This window comes from Ochotona princeps, chromosome X (assembly GCF_030435755.1).
Source record: "Ochotona princeps isolate mOchPri1 chromosome X, mOchPri1.hap1, whole genome shotgun sequence".
Classification (NCBI taxonomy): Eukaryota; Metazoa; Chordata; class Mammalia; order Lagomorpha; family Ochotonidae; genus Ochotona; species Ochotona princeps.
Window position 1 is genome coordinate 17,381,724 of NC_080865.1, and position 18,628 is coordinate 17,400,351.

The 18,628-nt window shown below is 40.0% G+C and overlaps 1 protein-coding gene and 1 pseudogene across 1 annotated transcript in view; both read right to left on the reverse strand.

The window, feature by feature from the left end:
- Window positions 1-18,628, reverse strand: part of LANCL3 (LanC like family member 3) — a 98,407-nt gene that overhangs the window by 13,059 nt on the left and 66,720 nt on the right. The window contains exons 2-3 of the mRNA XM_004587837.2: window positions 8,948-9,071; window positions 4,490-4,687 (exon numbers count right to left, since the gene is read on the reverse strand). Of these exons, the coding sequence (XP_004587894.2) occupies window positions 4,490-4,687; window positions 8,948-9,071 (322 nt within the window). The remainder of the gene's footprint in view (window positions 1-4,489; window positions 4,688-8,947; window positions 9,072-18,628) is intronic.
- Window positions 4,699-4,863, reverse strand: LOC118760583 (U2 spliceosomal RNA; annotated as a pseudogene).

Below are 18,628 nucleotides of genomic sequence, written 5' to 3' on the forward strand. Positions count from 1 at the left end.
CCTTTCCCTACAGGACCAGATTAAAATAATCTATTTCCATGTCTACCCCCTCTAGTATAGTGCCAACCACCAAAGGGCAGAAACTATGTCTTGTTCACTTTCATTTCCCTAGTCAGTAGGATAGTGTTTAGCACCTCACAAGGACTCTATAAAAATCTATTGGATGTATTCCTCACCCTCCCATGAGCTAACACTGGGGTAAAGATGGGAGATGTGGAAGGAAGAAGGGCAGAGATAGTCTAATTGCTGCCTCAGACAGCTTAATAGGGATTGAGCCTGTGGTTCTGGACAGAGTGCAAGGACTTCACCTGAAGCCTGGGTCACATGTAAGAGATTTTGGAAAACTTGTAAAGCTATGGGGTCCCAACCCAATCTAATGGAATTAACAGCAAGTCAGCTTAATCTAAAAGGAAGGAATGCTGCCTTTCTTTGCTTTTATTGGGAATTGCATTATTTTATCATGGGAACACTGATTGTATTGTGCATTGATAACAAACCTGAATCAGCATGCACATGTGTCTTTGCAAAATGTGACTTGGGAAAGGAATTATCACCTAATAAATATGGTTTGAGAGACCAAATCTTTGAAAACATGGGTTTCAGCAGAATCTTATGATAGCCAGACTTAATGCATGCAATTTTTACTTGATAGACAATCACTACTCAGGTCCATTTGGGTGGACTGTGTAATACTGCTGATGCTCACATAGTGTATATGACATACACTGCAGAGTTTAGTGAGCACTGACATCTGTGCTACAAAAAGCTTATTGTTTTCTATTCAGTCACCAAGAGTCCTTTGAAAGAGGTTTTTTTAAATAAAAATATCATGAAACCTAAACCCGTGTTTCATGTAAAGGAAATGCACTGTAACATTACCACAGCAATGATGCAATCTAATGCAGTCAAGAGTTTGTTTTAGCCACAACGTGTTTTAATGATTTTGCAAGTGAATTTCATCTTGTACTCCAAAGTCATCAAGGCTAGGAAGTGATATGAATCTTCCCGTAATGCTTTATTGCATTTATGAGTAAAAGCTGCATGCCACCACTCCACATGATTATAAATATGGGCATCTCTAAAGCTTTCAGGATATGTCCCACAGGATATGTCCCACAAGACTGGCAAGGTTCCAGAATCTAAAAGGAGTCTGAGGTTATGTAAAGGTTGAATTCCAGAATTCCAGAATGGACATTTAGCCTAGAAGTTAAGACAGCTGCATTCCACAATACAGTATGTGGGTTTGATATTTAGCTCTGACTCCTGACTCCACCTTACCACAAGAGTAAGCCCTGGGAGATGGTAGTGTTGACTCAGTAACAGAGTTCCTGCCACCGACATGGGAGTCCTGGATTGAGTTCTTGGCTTTTGGTTTTGGTTTGGCCCAGCCATGCCACTGCAGGCATTTTAGGAGTGAACCAGTAAATGGGTATGCTCTCTCTTCTTCTCAATCTTTCCCTTCTCCCAATCTCCAATTACTGAAAAGTTAAAGAAAAAAAATTAAATTCAACTACTCCATTTCACTGTGTTCATTTCACAGATGAAGAGACAAAGGCAGAGAATAAACTAAGTGACATTTTTCTCAAACTCTTTTTGGTGGATACTGCTAGAGCTACAAGTAAGAATACAGAGCCATGACTTTTGAATAAAAATAGTTTCTACGCTGATAACTAGGACTAGCACCTGTACATCTGGGGTGATGGAGAATAAGAACAAATTATAGGGAAAGATAAGGCAGCATTAACAAAGTTCCACATTATATATTCTATGGCAGATTTTTAATCACAGAATTGGTCTGCTGCCCCAGCCATCTGCATTGTTCATAAATCTACTCTCAAAATGTTTTCCTCGAACAAATGAAAATTATCTTTTCTAGGCCACTTCTTGTTTCAGAATTTTTAGGGAATTGGTTCTTCTCCAACTTTAGTGATATCTCAGTGCTCTTGGACCTGTACTTATCAGACTTCTAATCATACTCAATGCTATTTTTCAGGAGTATTTGGGCTAGGAGTGGCAGAAATAATGGGCTACATTTAGTTTTTTAATTAATTTGTGAATTGGTTTAATTTTGTTAGTCCAGTGAGTACACAGATTGGAAGATTTTGCTTTGAGACCTGTGCTTACTGCTGCTTTCAGGATATTGAACATGAATGACAAAGGAGAATAAGTTAAGTCCCCAAAGAGACACATTTCTATGCTGCACCATTATGGTACATGACTTATAAAGACAGATGACACTTAATGTACAGAAATGATGGAATAATTGTCCTTCAAGACACCTACATCAATGAAATGACCTAGTTGCTCATTTCAGTAGATTATGTTCCTATTCTTTATTGGACTTTTCTGGCACCTTGTGTACTTTAAAATATTCTACATTTAACTTGGGACATCTCCAAAATTCAAGGATCCTGGGATGCTTGGAGAATATCCAGAGACCATCATCAAGATTGATTAAAGGAAATGAGAAATGGAAGTACTGAACATAAGAAGAAGAGATATAATTTTCAGGATGGTAAATATATGTGTTTTTTTTCTCCCAGAAAGGTCAAAGCAAGAACAAATGGGCTCAAATGATAATTGGCAGGTGTTAGCCTGAACATAATGTACAATGCCCTGGTGCTGGTACAAGTATACACTTTGAAGTTTTTTCCATAGATAAACATGGCAGGTAAACAATACAGGGACAGTAGACTGTGACTTATATTATCAACTCAAAATGAATTAAGAAAAAGGTGAAATTACACTTGGAATAAAGAACATTAACTAAGGAGTGAATGGAGATAATAAAAACCAGGTAACAAAGAAAAATTAAATGCTGTACTTTTAAAGCTGTACTTGTAGGAATGAATCATAGGCTTGAAAATCAAATCACACAGAATCTAAATATTTTACTATTTTAAATCTCTCTCTGGTCAATTAATCAAAACAAATTGATTTATTTGAATTTAGCTTCTTTCAAATTGCTTCTTCTCCAAATGCTGAATTAGCAGTGCAATGGAATTGTAAAAGAGGAGGGAAAGATAGTGTCTGATACATTTCTAGGCTTAATTCCACAGAATTCACTAAGATGGTGTCACATTTCTGTAGCCTTTTTTATTAAATACTAATGCAAGTATTCATTTGAAGAATTATGCAATAGGGCACCTCAAACTTTAAGGTAAATACAAATTCCCTAAAGTTATTGGTAAAATGCAATGGTAAAATTGGTAAAAATTTTTTGGTAAAAATTGGTAAAAATTGGTAAAATTTTTATTGGTAAAATGCAATGAGTCTAGGGTGGGGCTTGACATACTGGATTTTTACTAAGTTCTCCATTGCCATGCAAGAACTACATTTTTAGCTGTCAGGTTCCAGATTTATACTTTTCAATATAGTTGAAATATGATGAGTCTGAATTAGCATGTGATATAACTATAAAAATATTCACTGGGTTTCAAACATTTAGTGTTATTTTAAACATAAAATATCTCAACTTCATAATTTGTTGCATGGTAAAGTGACAATATTTAGGGTATATTCAGGTAATGTATCATATTAAAATTAATTTTACCTGCTTTTTAAAATTTTATAAGAAGGCCATTTAATTTTAATTAAAAATGTGGCCTGTGTTATATTTTTATTTGTCAGTGCTCATTTAACATATTAGTGGGTATAAGTTATATATTATTTGCAAAGCAGAATAATTTCCAGGAATCCTTTAGAGATCAAGACATTTTTGGCTTTGAAATGCTTTATCGTGATCCTTTTATCCCACATGGTTATGCTAAAAGAGGGTATTTGGTCAAGTAGTTGAGACATAACAGTGCCTGGGTTTGATTCCCAGCTATGGTACTAGCTCTTCTTCAAAGATTATTTTATTAACCTGAAAGGCAGAGTACCAGGGGCTAGGTGGGAAAGCATAAAGAGAGATCTTCCGCCTCGTGGTTCACTCCTCAAATGGCCACAATGGTCAGGGCTGGGTCAAGTCAAAGCCAGGAGCTTAGAGCTCCACCCAGGCTTCCCATGCGGGCAGCCTAAGCACTTGGGCCATCATCTGCTGCTTTCCCAGGCATGTTAGCAGGGAACTGGACAGGAAGCAGAGTGGCTGAGAATCAAACCAGTGCTCTAATATGGGATACCAGCATTGAAGACAGCGGTTTAATCAACTGTGCCCAATGCCTGAAGCCAACTACAGTTCTTAACTCCAGATTTCCATTAATACACACCTTGGGAAGCAGCAGTGATGGCTCAAGAAATAAAATTCCTGCCACCCATGTGGGAGACCTAGGTGGGCATTTCCAGTTTCTGGCTCTGGCATTGACCAAGCCCCAGCTTTTACAATCATTTAGATAGTAAGCTAGCAGATGGAAAGAGTCAGCTTCTTTATCTCTCAAATAAATAAAAATATTTTAAAAACAGAAACACTTTCAGAAAAGAACTCCCTCCCTTGGCTCCTAGACTAAGCTGAATGAAAAGTCAGGCTTTCAGTTAACAATATGTGTGAGACCTGGGGCACCGTGGCACCAGTGGACTAGCTCATTTTCTCTCTCGATGGTCTCGCCAAGCTCAGGGGGCCAGTTGCAGTTCTGTTCCTGTTCCATGAGGAAGTCTACACTCTGCCACACCAGCTCACGATCCGAAGGCTTGAGGTGCTCATGGTAAGAGAGCAGCATCTGGAGAATGGATGACAGGCCATGAGCTGCCCCTGTAACAAAGAAAGCATAATTAATTCATACAACTAGGAGAAGAGTCAGTTTGATTTAGTACAGAAACACTCAACAGGACAAAAAAAAATGGCAACATTACTTGAAGGCACATAGTAATTCAGTAGTAATTGAACTGTTACTACACTTGATCTTAGCCCAAAGGCCAAAAAGCGATGTAATCGAACTGTTTAAGAACTATGTATCTGGCAGTCTGCTGGATGCAGGACCACTGAAATGGGCTAGTCTGAGCTGGAAGCCAGGAGCTTCTTCTGGGTTTCTTATGTTGTTGGACTATCTTCTCATGATTTTCCAGGCCTTTAGCAGGGAGCTGGATCGAAAGTGGAACAGCCAGGACTCAAACAGATGCTGATACAGGATACCAGCACTCTAGGTGGAAGATTTACCTGCTATGTCACCACACCAACAGCATATCAATAGGTTTTATGAAAATGTTCCTAGAGTGCTTCAAAGCAATTTGGTATAGGTATCCTAAACATTTATTCATTCATCAGCTCAACACAGAAGTATTAAGCATCTACTTTTATAACAGATACTATATTCTGTGCACAGAGATACTCTGAAGATAGATCAGTGAATACAATGGGTTAATTTCCTTCTTTTATAATGTTGAACAGTAGTGATGGGCATTAACTTACTTAATCCTTCACTTTTCACACATGTATATAGGACATCCTCTAACCCTGGGAATATACAGATGAATATGATTTGGCTCATAATCTTGAGGACTTCCCTATCCAGTTGTGAGAGAGCTGGATTTTTAAATAATTAAAAAAATACAATACATGCTGTTCAGAGGGATGTATTCCAAGAGTGTGACAATTAATTTTACATGTCAAACTTGACTGGGCCACAGGGTACCTAACTACTTCAGTATATTTCTGGGTGAATTGGTGAGAGTACTTCAGGGTATTTGAACCCATATGCTGAGTAAAGCCAATTGCCTTCCCCAATGTAAGTTAGCCTCATAAAATCCATCAAAGGCCAGAACAGAGTAAATTGCTAGGAAAAATCATTTCCCTCTACGTAACTATCTTCAAATTGGAACATTGCTCTTCTCCCTCCTGACCCAGATTTGGATTTTAACTTACACCATTAGCTTTCCCCAGCCTGGCTTTTTCAGCCTCCATATAATGTGAACCAACTCTATAATAAATCATATTTGTGTCCTGTCTCTGGAGAATTCTGACTAATAGTAATACAGGGAGCTAAAACACAACCAAAGAAGGAGAGTTTTAACTTGACCTCAGCAGTGGATTTGGCACTGAAGGTTCCATGGTGGTAATACCATTTAAGCAAAGACTTAAAGAGGCCCTCAGAGTTCCAGCAGATGGTAAAGCATCATCCTGGGCGTGAGCCTATCTTTGCAAAGGAGTTATTGAAGAAAAGTGAATGCCAGCCTGGTCCCTGCAGAAGTTTTCACAAAATTATTGAAATTTTGATTCATTAGGATTAGTGTGTTAGGGTTAATTTAGTTTGATTATTTGCTCTTTAACTCAATTCTAAAATGCTAAAGCTTTCTCTGTGTTCTGAAACCTTTTACTTTGCCATACTCAAAAATTTGGACTCACCAGAAACAGCCTGACAGGTGTATTCAGTAAACAATTCCATTGCTCTTAAAATTTGGTCATAAAGTTTCAAAGTAACTTTCCTTCACTGGATTTGAAACAGGAACAAGCTTGATTTTTCAGGAAAATGTATATAGGTTAACTAGGAATCTGATTTGCACTATATATGTGAATACCCAGACGTTAATCTCTCTTTAAAAACCTGAAATGTTTGTGGAATAGCATGCTAAGCCTCTGCCTTCAAGCAAACATTCCATTATAGGCACTATTTCAACTCCTGGCAGTTCCATTTCTGATTTACCTCTGTGTAAATGTGCTTGGGAAAACAGTAAATGATGCCCCAATTCCTTGGGCACCAATATGGAAGACCTGGAAGAAGCTCTTGGCTCTGGCTTCAGCCTAGCCCAGTCACAGCTGTTGTTTTTGGGTAGTGAACCAGTGGATAGAAGATCTCTCTCTCTCTCTTTCCTTCCCTCTTTCGGAAGTTCTGCCTTCAAAGTAAATGGAATGGCTATTTAAAAACAAAAGCAAAACAAAACAAAAAAACTCTGAAATGTAGAAGACTAGCTTTATTAGGTGTTATGTCCATGACCTCATCCATACTCACCAGTCAGGTCACCTACTTTCCCTGCTTCTTAACATTTTCAAGTGCCTTTCATCATGCCTGAGGCTTACTCTGGCCACAGCAGTGTGCCAGAGTGTGCCCAGCTCACAAGGTCAGGGATAACCTGCTAGGGAATCAATACTTCTGGAAACAGCTCTGAATGCAGCAAGGATTTGGTAGATAAACACCTTAGCTCCTTCACTTCTTGGGTGAGAAAATTATGAGGCAAATTCTACAGAGTTTCTAAAAGTCTCCAGTAGAACTGAGTGAGTTGTTCACAGTTGCTCATTAGTATACACTCAGCTGGCTTCTTTTTCGTTCCTGTATCATCTGCTTATTTTTCCATAAACACTTTCTGGGATCACCTATCAAATAAATCAATTACACTGAAATGCTTCTTTCAAGTTTAAATCTAGAGAAACAGACTGGAAGTTACAGGTCTCTTCTGGGGAAAAAAAAAACCAAAAAGAAAGAAAAGGTGTGATGTTTTTCTGTAGCCATTCGCTCATTTGAGTATCCCCATTATGTGCATGTTCTTGCAGTAAAGATCTAGGCATCACGAAGATAAATGAAAGCAAGTCCTCATCCCAAAAGTGCAAAAAGTCCCTTAAGGTAGTTGAACTACTAAGCCACTAATTAAAGCGTAATTTAATAAGGGCTCTGACAGAAGTGTTGGCAGGGTGACATGACTATTACCCAGTTTGGCTTCAGGCAAAAACCGGAAAACATATGAGTTGTTCCAGTGTGGGCTCAATAACCCTTTTGCCAAAAGCACTTTAAGCTTCTCAGTAGATCTGATGACATTTGGGCAGTCTTGATGTCTGGGTATGATTGCCACAGGTAGAAAATGGGTTGAGGGAGATGAGGAATTCTAGGCTAAAAGAGCATGCACAAAGGAATAAATACAGGAGGAAACTGTGTGGGGGAGACTCTACTGGAAAGCACCTGACAGGGAGAGCTAAGGCTTGTGTCTGCAAAAAGAGGCAGGCGAGCTAAAGGAGCCTGAACAATTTTTCTCAGGTTTGCTAGGGAGCCTTTGAAGAAGTCAAAAGAGGAGTAACTAACTACTCTTTATGTGGTTTAGAGCTCAAAATCAGTCATTGTAGTTCAGCAGTCTGCTAATAATCCACAGCTATTAAAACTAAATGTTAGTGGCTGAATCCTGAATCAATAAGAGAAAATTGTTCACAACCTCTCAGCATAATTGGGCCAAAGTTGCTTACATTCTAGAATAAGTTTTTTTTTAGAAATTATTTTCATTATTATTTTTAACTTATATAAAATGGACAGATTTCATATTTTTCACGATACAGATTAAGAAGCATAGGAATGTTACTTTTTCTCTTCCCCCTCCTCCCTCCATCTCTATCTGGCTATCATTTTTTCCCAAATTATTACAATAGCATTAGAATAAGGATTTTGGTCTTAGTGAAAGTAGTTGCTCAAAAAGCTACATCTGAGGAGGGCACTGTGGTGTGGCAGGGGAAGCTAACCCCTACAACACCATATTCCAATATGGGTGTCAGTTCAAGTCCCCAATGTTCCACTGCCCATGTGGCTCCCTGCTAACCGCCTGGGAAAGCTGCAAGATGTCCCCCAGTGTTTGGGCTCCTGAACCCACGGAAGAGCTCAGAGGAAGTTCCTGACTCCTGGCCCAGCTACAGCTTGTGCAGCCGTTTGGAGTGTGAATCAGCATGTGAAAGATCTTTTTCTTTGTCCCTCTTTTGCTGTAAGTCTAAAAATAAATCAATAAATGAAATAGCCACATTTCTGTCTGATAGACTACGAAAGCACAAATTAAACCATGAATTGTGATATCTGTCAGTATTTGTCTTAAAACTGCATTCATTTTATCAGTGCACACTATACATATCTATTGAAGTATGACGCTGTACCCCACAGATAGGTACAATTATCATTTATTAATGATAAACTAAAACGTTTTAACATTATCCCTTGCTAAATGAATTGTGATCAGTTAGGGGAAAAAAAAAGAATCCTGCAGCCATTATTCAATGCTAATATCAGAGACTCCCATCCTACAAGTCTCAGTCAACACCTTCACTCACCCAAGTACTCAGTTCCATAGTAGGAGTACATCAGGGGAAACGGTTTCCTCTTCTTCATGGCATATTGCTTCCCAGAATCCAGAATCGCCTGGCAAATTGATTTGATCTGTGCTGGAGTTAGCACCTGAGTAAGAAAATCAAAAAAGCAGGTATTAAAACAGAATCCTTTCCCCCCATCTTAGACACTGGATTTTCTTGCTTGTAAAGTCTATGAGCACACAAAGATAAAATAAGGAGATAGACATGCCGATTGCCTTATTTGATGAATTTATGTTACATGCATGTGTTGAGGTCATACTGTACCAACATAAAATGTGTATTACATGTTAATCAAAACAAAATTAATTTAAAAATCAGCATATCCTTAGAATCTTTTATGCATGTAAATACACTTAACCAACTATATGTATGTATTTTACCACTGATTCTCCTTTTGCTGTCAAATGCTATCTACCCTCTTCAGAAAATACACTGTTTTGCTGGAAAACACACACCTTTACTGCTACAGGTTGTTATAAATGCAAAGACCACCTCACAATTGTTACATCATTAATCTTCATCACAAGAACAAGAATATGCTCAGAAAAGTACAACTCATGGTCCTAACTGGTCCCGATTCACAGAGCTGCATCTCGTCTTAATGTAGTGCAGCCACAATTCTGTGACAAGCTGCTACATGACAGACTCATTCTGGATAGTGACATTCTCTGAATGAAACCTAAGTTCAACAGTGACAAAACAAAATAATTTCCAAACATCGGTGTGGATGTTTGATTAAGTGGTTAAAACACCTCTGTTCTGTGTTTGAACGCCTGGGTTCAGTCCCTGGCTGCAGCTCCAGACTCCAGTTTCCTGCTAATGCTGACCCTGAGAGGCAGTGCGGATGGCCCAAGTAACAGTCTTCTTTCCATTCACTTGGGAGACCTGAAGTGAGTTTCTAGCCTCCAGTTGTAGTTTGGTCCAGCACTGGCACTCTGTATCTCCCAAATACATTAAAAAAATACAAACTGAACTTGAACTGTGGTTATGCAACAAGGTGGAGGAATCCACCATGGTGGGAGGGTTTGGGGAAGGGTGGGGAGAATCCAAGTACCTATGAAACTGTGTCACATAATACAATGTAATTAATGAATTAAAAATAATAAATAAAGAAATAAATACAAACTTGTAAATATCAGAATGACTCTGAATAAAGAATCAGTAAGAAGCAACAACTTCCACTCTTCCATGTTTTATTCAATCTATCCACAATTGGTTTTAGCACCACAGAGATTAAAATGCTCTTAAGCCTTCAAAGCATCATTGAATTTATTATTCTGCTTAGGTCTGCAATGTGATCTGTGTCCTGTCCTTCCTCAGGGCAGATCAGATGCTCCCTCTGGCACACTGCCTCTATCACCAGAACTCTTGCTCTGGTGCAGCATTTACCACTCATTTGGTCTCTCCCTAGACCCTCAATTGTTAGAAAGCAAAGACCATGACATCCTGTCATTTTCGTATCCTTGGTGTCTAATAGAGAGCTGGAGGGGTCACTTGGTAGCCAATGAATACATTCAACTGCCAGGTTAACTGGTAGGAAAAGTAGAACCCTTCTTTCTTTTTAAAAATGCATTTCCTTCTAATTTTATTTTCTTCCTAATATTGTTTACATAGTTGAGAAGGATGCACGCGCTTGTGGGCTTCTGATTAGGGTGGGGAGGTTCAGGTATGGAGGAAAGTGGATGGAACAAATGTTTCAGGGTTTTTTTCCTCTCCTGTGTCTGCTGAGAAGAATGCAGAGGCCACTCCTTGCTGCCAAACTTCATCAGCACCAGGGATGGGGAACAGTCATTAGATGACACCTTACAGACCCTAATGTGGGAAAGAGTGTTCCACGAGTATTACTTGAATGATTTTTTTAGTTCTGAAAAACTGTTGGTCTCATTGCACCAGGATTGATAAAATCTTTTCAAGGTCTATTGGTTGACAAAGTCTACCTTAGTCCATCCACAGACTATGCTGGAATACTGGTATAGTTAATACAAATTTGGCATTAACAAGGCCCAGAATGCCCACCAGCTACTGGCTGATCTTCTCCCAGCAGTGTAATATTTGCCTAGGTACAAGGTAATCTAGATAGTTGCCTACAGCTAGGGTTAAGCCCGCCCTTCTTATCCTTTTTCCTTGACTCTCTCTCTCTCTCCTTCTTTTACTTCCACTCAGAATTATTTCTTAAGCTGCTAATGTATACAAAGCAAGAATGTTTGAAATACTGGAGATGTGATGGTGACCAAGAAATCTCTGTATTCATGAAGTCATCTATCCCAAAAGGCAAATCTACACAGGAATGGTATCTGCTACATTAATACTTATTCCTAACCTAAAACAATTATCTAAAGTTCAATCTGGAACGCCAGGGCGTGGTTGCCTGTACTGGATATGAATGCAGCACCCATCCAGCACACGTGAGATCCAGGAAGGGAGGGGCAGAGCTGGCGGGGGGGTTAAGGGGCTGGTCCCCTCGCTGGACAACCACTCCCACTGGAGAGTGTTGGCTGGGATAGAGACAGACACGACTAAGCAAGGCTACAACACCTGTGCGCTGCATGTGGACAAGATCAGGGCCACAGCATCAGCTGGCAGAAGCTGGCACTGGGGACTAATTCTGTCGAGTCAAATCACAGGACCACCTAAAGAGTGCATAAACCGGGACAGAGAGACCTGGGAGGGAAAAAGTGGGTTCCCCCTTCTTGGGTCACTATTCCCGTGGGAGGGCATGAAAACTAGGACGGGGGCTGGGATGGCTAGACAGAGGCACTCAACAACATCTGTGAGGGCTGGATGGTTGAGTCGATTAGATAGAACTAAGCTTTAATACCCATTGACAAGTACCAGAGCCAAATGGGATGGGGGACAGACTGGTCTTCTGCTACACAAATTGGCAAACCAGGGTAGGGGGCAGGCTTGGTGGGGGTTATTGTGGGTCGCCCCGACTAGGCTGCAGCTCCCACTGGTTGATGTAAGGGCCGAACCAGACTGGACTGCAACACCCATTGGTTCCAGTGCAACTCGGGACTGAAAACAGAACCAACACAGCAATTGCAACCACCAGCTGATCAGGGTGATGGACTGTGCCGGGCCCTGTGCTTGCTAGAACATACAAGAATCTGGTCTGGGAATACCTCAAAGTATCTTTGGAGATCTCCCCACTTGAACTGCTGGACTCAGAATTCTAACCAAGAAAAGACAGAAGACAGAATAGGACAATCATTCATCTCAGCTACATGTTGGCAGCGAAATATGGGACAAATGGAGACTTCATGATGGACCATATCAATCAGTGGACCACCTCATCGAGCGAAACTGGCAGTGACTCATAAATGAAGAACTATTAACTCCACTTGAGCACATATCTCAGAGCATGCCCCACATCCGGGACTTGGGGTGGGCGGGAAACCGGGTGGGGCTTCTCCCTCAATATCCCCTTTTACCTCAGATACATGATGGAAACAATATGGACATAATAGCATTGCCCACCTCCCTATCCCCCTGAACCATTTTTTTTTCTTCTCTTTCTTGATTTTCCTTCAACTATAGTTAACTATGTAAAGATTGTCAACAACAATACAATAAAATGGATTATAAAAAAAAAAAAATAAAAATAAAGTTCAATCTTATGGGATGAATATAGAACCAAGCAAAAGCTTGCTGGATGTTGGCCTCTCTCATAAGAAACATACACACAATTTGTTAGTTGATATCTGGCATCAGATATACCAATCCATTCTCTTTTAAACGCTTATTTATTAGAAAGGAAGAGAGAGATATCTTGCATCTTCTGGCAGTGAACTATCCTGGGAGAGCCCCCAAATGGCCACAAACAGCCCAAGGTTGGTCCAGGCTGAAGCCAGGAATCAGCAGTTTCATCTGGATCTCCTATGTGGTGGCAGGTGCCCAAACACTTTGGCCATCTTCCACTGCCTTCCCAGCACATTAGCACGTACCTGGATTGAAAGTGGAGCAGCCAGGATTCAAATCTGCACTCTTACAGGCTGTAGCATAATGCACTGTACCACCAACTGGCCCCAAAACCCACCCATTCTTTATGAAAATAAAAATAAAATAAAATCCAATTTACCCAACGTTTCCTCAAATCAAGCTTTCAATTTGGAAAAATTATTCTTTAAAGCAGAAAGTATTAATTTGCCATTTGTGGCAACTGACATTTGTTTATATCCTGTTGCAGGAAGCTTGCACACTAGGCGTTGTGGGGAAATTCTAGAAGGCATGGAAGAGATTTTTTTTCATAGGGAACTTAAACTACCCACTGCTGGAGATGAGATATGACAAAAAATTCACAGTCCTCAATTAAAATTCATGAACCTCCAAATGGAAAGAAAGAGGAATGTAGAGAATGTAACATGGATGGTGAAGCATCATTAATCTTTGCAAGGACTTAGCTCTCTCCTCCCTTTTCATATGCCCAGAAAAAAGCTATGTAATGACTGTCAAGTTAAATTTCCTTTTTGTTAACTACCTATCTTAGTCTCGTGAGTTTACTCTTACTGAAGATCCTCTTTCCTATGAATCCCCACTGTCATATGTCAACCAAAGGTCTTCCCTTAGTCCACTAGCAAATTTTTCTTAAATGTTTTACTGGTTTGTACCCATTCACATTGCTATCAAAATGTTCCTTTGATACTGAAAACCTTCATTCTTTGAGTCTTTATCAGTACCAACTGATGTTCCATTTACTCTTTATGTAAAATCTCGCATCATTAGTCTCCAATCATCTTCTTCATCCTGGCTGATTTTCAGCAACCTGCTAACAACCTTGAAGGGCATGCCCTTAATAGCACATTACTTTGCCTCTATCCAATATTTTTCAGGGACTATAGTGTGTTCTTTAGCTGTACTTGGGTTCCGTATGCCCAATATTAATTTTGATTCCATATAGCAGAGGGGGCATGATCACTGAATTGTCAGGGATGTACTGATTTAAGTTACTAAGATGCTATTTGTCTTTCATATCTATAATTGAAGGTTAGTTTATTATTTCCTCAGTTGGACATTTATTCATGTTTTCTGTGTGTCTGCAGTATGTGTGCACCTGTTTGCTTTAAACCTGTTGCGGGGAGTGGGGAATCAACTTATGCTCCATGTGGTACTCTCTCTCTCTTTCCATCCCTAGTCCACAGGTCAACATTGGAACTGAGTGCATAAATACTATTTCAAAACCTCTCCTGGTCATGTATCATGTCTGGGTGTTTTCCTCTTATCTCCCAGAAACACTGTGAAAAACAAAGAGAAACCAGCACTTGTTCAGCTGGATAGAGACCAGTTATGCATGCAGTTCTTTATCTCTGAAAACAGACAAGACCTACCCTTGGATGTATTGATCAGCAAATAAACACTGAAAAGAGTACTCATTAAGCTGTCTGTATGTTGGGAGGGGGGGTCACTGAGGAAGAGCATAGCATGTTCCCTTCCCCCCAGCCTCTGAACAAACAATATGGAAAGAACAAAGGAGCTGAAACTCTGCAGCAGGCGCTCATTTTGTCCTCTTGCTTATCTACTTTCTCAAACATCCCTCCATTCCCCGAGTCCTAACACACAAGAGCACATGCTGTGCAGCAACACTACTGCTAAAAAGACAGCCTCTGTACTTTTGAAACACTCTGAGGTTCTGGCAAGGGGGGACTGGAAGTTCCCTGGGTGGTGGAGGTAGGGGGGGAGAGGCAGAATCAAAAAGTAACTAAGGATGGCAGAGAGAGGGGCTACTTTTCTTTAGGCCTTCACCGAAACAAACCTAAAAGCCCACTCCTGTTTTGTAGCACCCTAAAGCCTAGCCTATGTGTGTATTGACATTTTTGTATGGATTGGGTTTTTAAACATTTTTTTTCACTGAATTAAAATAAATTTAGATATCTTAAAAGCACAAATCAAGTCTGTGGCAGTCTTGACTGAAAGCTTCCCTTATATAACTGATTCCCTTCACTACCTTGTGAAATATTCCTGATGAGATGGCTTCTGAGTATGAAGAGAGCGAAGAACAACAAAGCACAGCAAGGTACATGCTTATGGCACTTGGCCCTGCCTAAAGTCATGCCATGACTGATCTACCTCCACACAGAAGAGAGACGCCCTTTATTAAGAAAATAAAGAAAATGGGTTAAGACACAGGCTGCTTGTCTTCCCAAGACTCCTTCCCCAGGAAAGCAGTCCTGTAAATAAACTCTCTAAAAGAGCAGTCTTTGCTAGATATATTTCTTTCGCTAGGCATGAAGCACTTCCTGCTCCTCCACCATCAAAACCGACTGAATCTAAAGGTAACAACAATAGGATCCTGGGGGTACAAGTGTCCCAAAGCATACTGTGCCCATCAGATTCCACTTCTCAATTTGAAATGCCTGTTCAAAATAAAAATAAAAATAAAAATGAAGCTGTCACCAATCACAGCTGAAGTTGAAGCCTGGTCAAGAGGTAGGGCTAGAGTCCTAATGAGCCCATTTACAAGCTGAGGGCAAGAGAGACAAGCAGGAACTATAAGCCCAAAAAAGAACATTAGCCACTCAAGAGGGAGTAAAAGGAGAAGCAGGGACATCAAGAGGGAGTTAGAGAAAGAGCCTTACAGCTTCCTCAGTTCCTAACAGCCCTGGGCTACTCCCCCCAAGGCTTCCTGCCCACTACATCCTCCTGCCTCTCCCCTTCACTTTTAGTCATTTGACAAAGTGTCAGTTCCTTGCAAAATCAGCAAACCTAGAATAAGCATACATATTAAGACAGCCTTTCCAATTTTCACTCCTCCACTTCTGATAAACATACCATCAGCTTTGCCACCTACAATGCTAAAATAAACGATGCCAGCATTGGAGAAACATGGCAAGGATCCCAGTCAGAAATCCGCTATCATTCAAAAGCCTACTTGAGACTTTTGATATACGAGAAACAGGTGTTTCCCATAGTGGTCCATGGACAACACCCAGTAGGCCCAAACCCAAGCTCAGACCCACTGAATCAGGAAGCGAATTTTAACAAGATTAGATGGCATGAATGTCCATAAAGATTTGAATATCACTGGTTTAAACCACAATGCCTGGGCCAGGTGTGATGACTCAGTGGTTAAATCCTCGTCTTGCAAGTGCCAGGATCCCGTATGGGTGCCGGTTCTTCTCCTGGCTGCTCCGCTTCCCATCCAGCTCCCTGATTGTGGCCTGGGAAAGCAGCAGAAGATAGTTCAAAATCTTGGGACCCCACACCCACGTAGGAGACCTGGAAGAAGCTCCTGGCTCCTGGCTTCAGATCAGCTCAGCTCTGGCCTTTTGGGCCATTTGGGAAGTAAACCAGCAGGGGGAAGATCTTTCTGTCTCTCCTTACCTCTGTAAATCTGACCTAGCTTTCTGATAAGAATAAATAATTTTTTTTTTTTAAAAAAGGACACAATACCCATAATTGTTGAATTTCCCAGTATTAGGTAAGGTTCCCAAAACATGTAAAAGTTCATGGAAAAATAAAATTAAATTTCCATAGAGGCTGTACCAGCCTGCAGCCCCACCAGCAGTGGAGTAGGGTTCCCTTTTCCCCGCAACCTCGCCAACAAGTGTCGTTGGTGCTTTTATTCATGTGGGCCAGTCTTACTGGCGTTAGGTGGTACCTCATTGATGTTTTAATTTGGATTTCCCTTATTGCCAGGGAACTTGAGCATTTTTTCATATGTTTATTTGCCATTTGGGTTTGTTCCTTTGTGAAGTGTTTGCCCATTTCCCGTGCCCATTTCTTGAGTGGCTTGTTTGTTTTGACATTTTGGTTGTTTTGTAGCTCTTTGTATATTCTGGAGATTAGCCCTCTATCACCTATGTCGTGTGCGAAGATCTTCTCCCATTCTGTGGGTTGCCTTTTTACTTTGTTGATTGTTTCTCTAGCTGTACAGAAACTTCTTAGTTTGATGAGGTCCCAATTGTTTATTTTGGTCTTGATTTCTACTGCATCTGGAGTCTTTTTTAGGAAGTGAGGGCCTACCCCTAAGTGTTCCAGTGTATGGAGAATATTCAAACAACTCAAATTCAACATACCGTATGATCCAGCAATAGCACTCCTAGGAATATATCCAGAACACTTGTTCTATGAGAAACCAACATGCACTCCTATGTTCATAGCAGCACAATCAGTAATTGCAAAAACATGGAAACAACCAAAATGCCCATCAACAGAGGATTGGATAAGAAAGCTATGGTTCATCTACTCCATGGAATACTACTCAGCTATTAAAAAAAACAAAATGCAGTTCTTTGTGGCCAAATGGGCCAAACTGGAAACCATAATGCTAAGGGAAATGAGCCAATCCCAAAAGGTTAAATACCACATGTTTGCCTTAATTTAAGATGATATGATGTTATGTATAACATGTTATGTTTTGAATGTTATATGTTGTGTATAAACTAAAATTGAAGTATAGGTGAGGTGGTCACAGAAGGTGGCTGGGAACTCGCATTTACTTTTAACATATTGGTTACTCATTACTATGTCAATTAATTCCATAATGATGTAAATTTTTGCTGATGGTATGTTGGAGCTTTCAATTGACTGGGATGATACTCTGCTGGCTCTGTCTTCAGACCAGAGAGGGTATACCTAAGAAGCCATTGAACTTGACGGGACAATAAGATGCTGGACTCTATGTTTGGTATACGCTTGCAATGGGGAAATCTCAACTGAACTTGAGCTGTGGTTATACAACAAGGTGGAGGAATCCACCATGGTGGGAGGGCTTGGGGAGGGGTGGGGAGAACCCAAGTATCTATGTAACTGTGTCACATAATACAATGTAATTACTGAAGTTAAATAATAAATAATTAAAAAAAAGAAAAAAAATAAATAAAATTAAATTGATTTTGATGCATACAGCATTGAAATCAATGTAGTTTTTATAATATTCATTTTCCATCAATTTTTGAAGACCTCTTATATGTATAAATTATATAAATGTGGCTCTCCATCAATTTTTCCCCAACCATTATTCTATCATACCCTTTATTTCCATACAAAGCAAAGGCTGATAAAGGGAACTTTGGAAAAACTGCTTTGGAAGATGCTGCTCTGTTTTCTAACATTTCTATATAAGGCTGCTCTCAAAGTCCACCTAACAAACTGGTAAATCTTTTTTTTTAATGTTAAAAGAAGCGAGAGTTTTGTCTTACACTTGACAACCCAGAGGCAGAGTTAATTATTGTGCTTAGTACAGTAATTCTCTTTAGCCTAGGGAAAGAAGTTTGCTTACTGAGCCTTAATTATTGGTTGAATGGTTAATAGTTCTAACATACTCAGGATTTTTGTTGTTATTATAAATCACTATAATACTATTTCCTGCAAGTAGGCACAACAAAAGCAAAGACTTCTACAATTTGCAAATTGATGCCATAAGATGGCAATTCAGTGAATATGTTATGAATATCAAACCAAAGTCCTCAAGCTGACCTTATAGCTGATCTTCATGGAGTCTGAAACATCAGAAGTTTCTAGACTTCCCATTCAGGCCTTGCTCCATTACAAGCAAAGTTATCCCATAGTCAAAATGCTCCGAATGCCCATCTGCATTGAGTGCAAAGTCACTCCAATATCATGCCAAATACACAAGCAAAAAGAATAAACATCCAGTACCAAGGTATGTGCTTTCCTCCAGCAATTTATTTCATCCCAATTCAT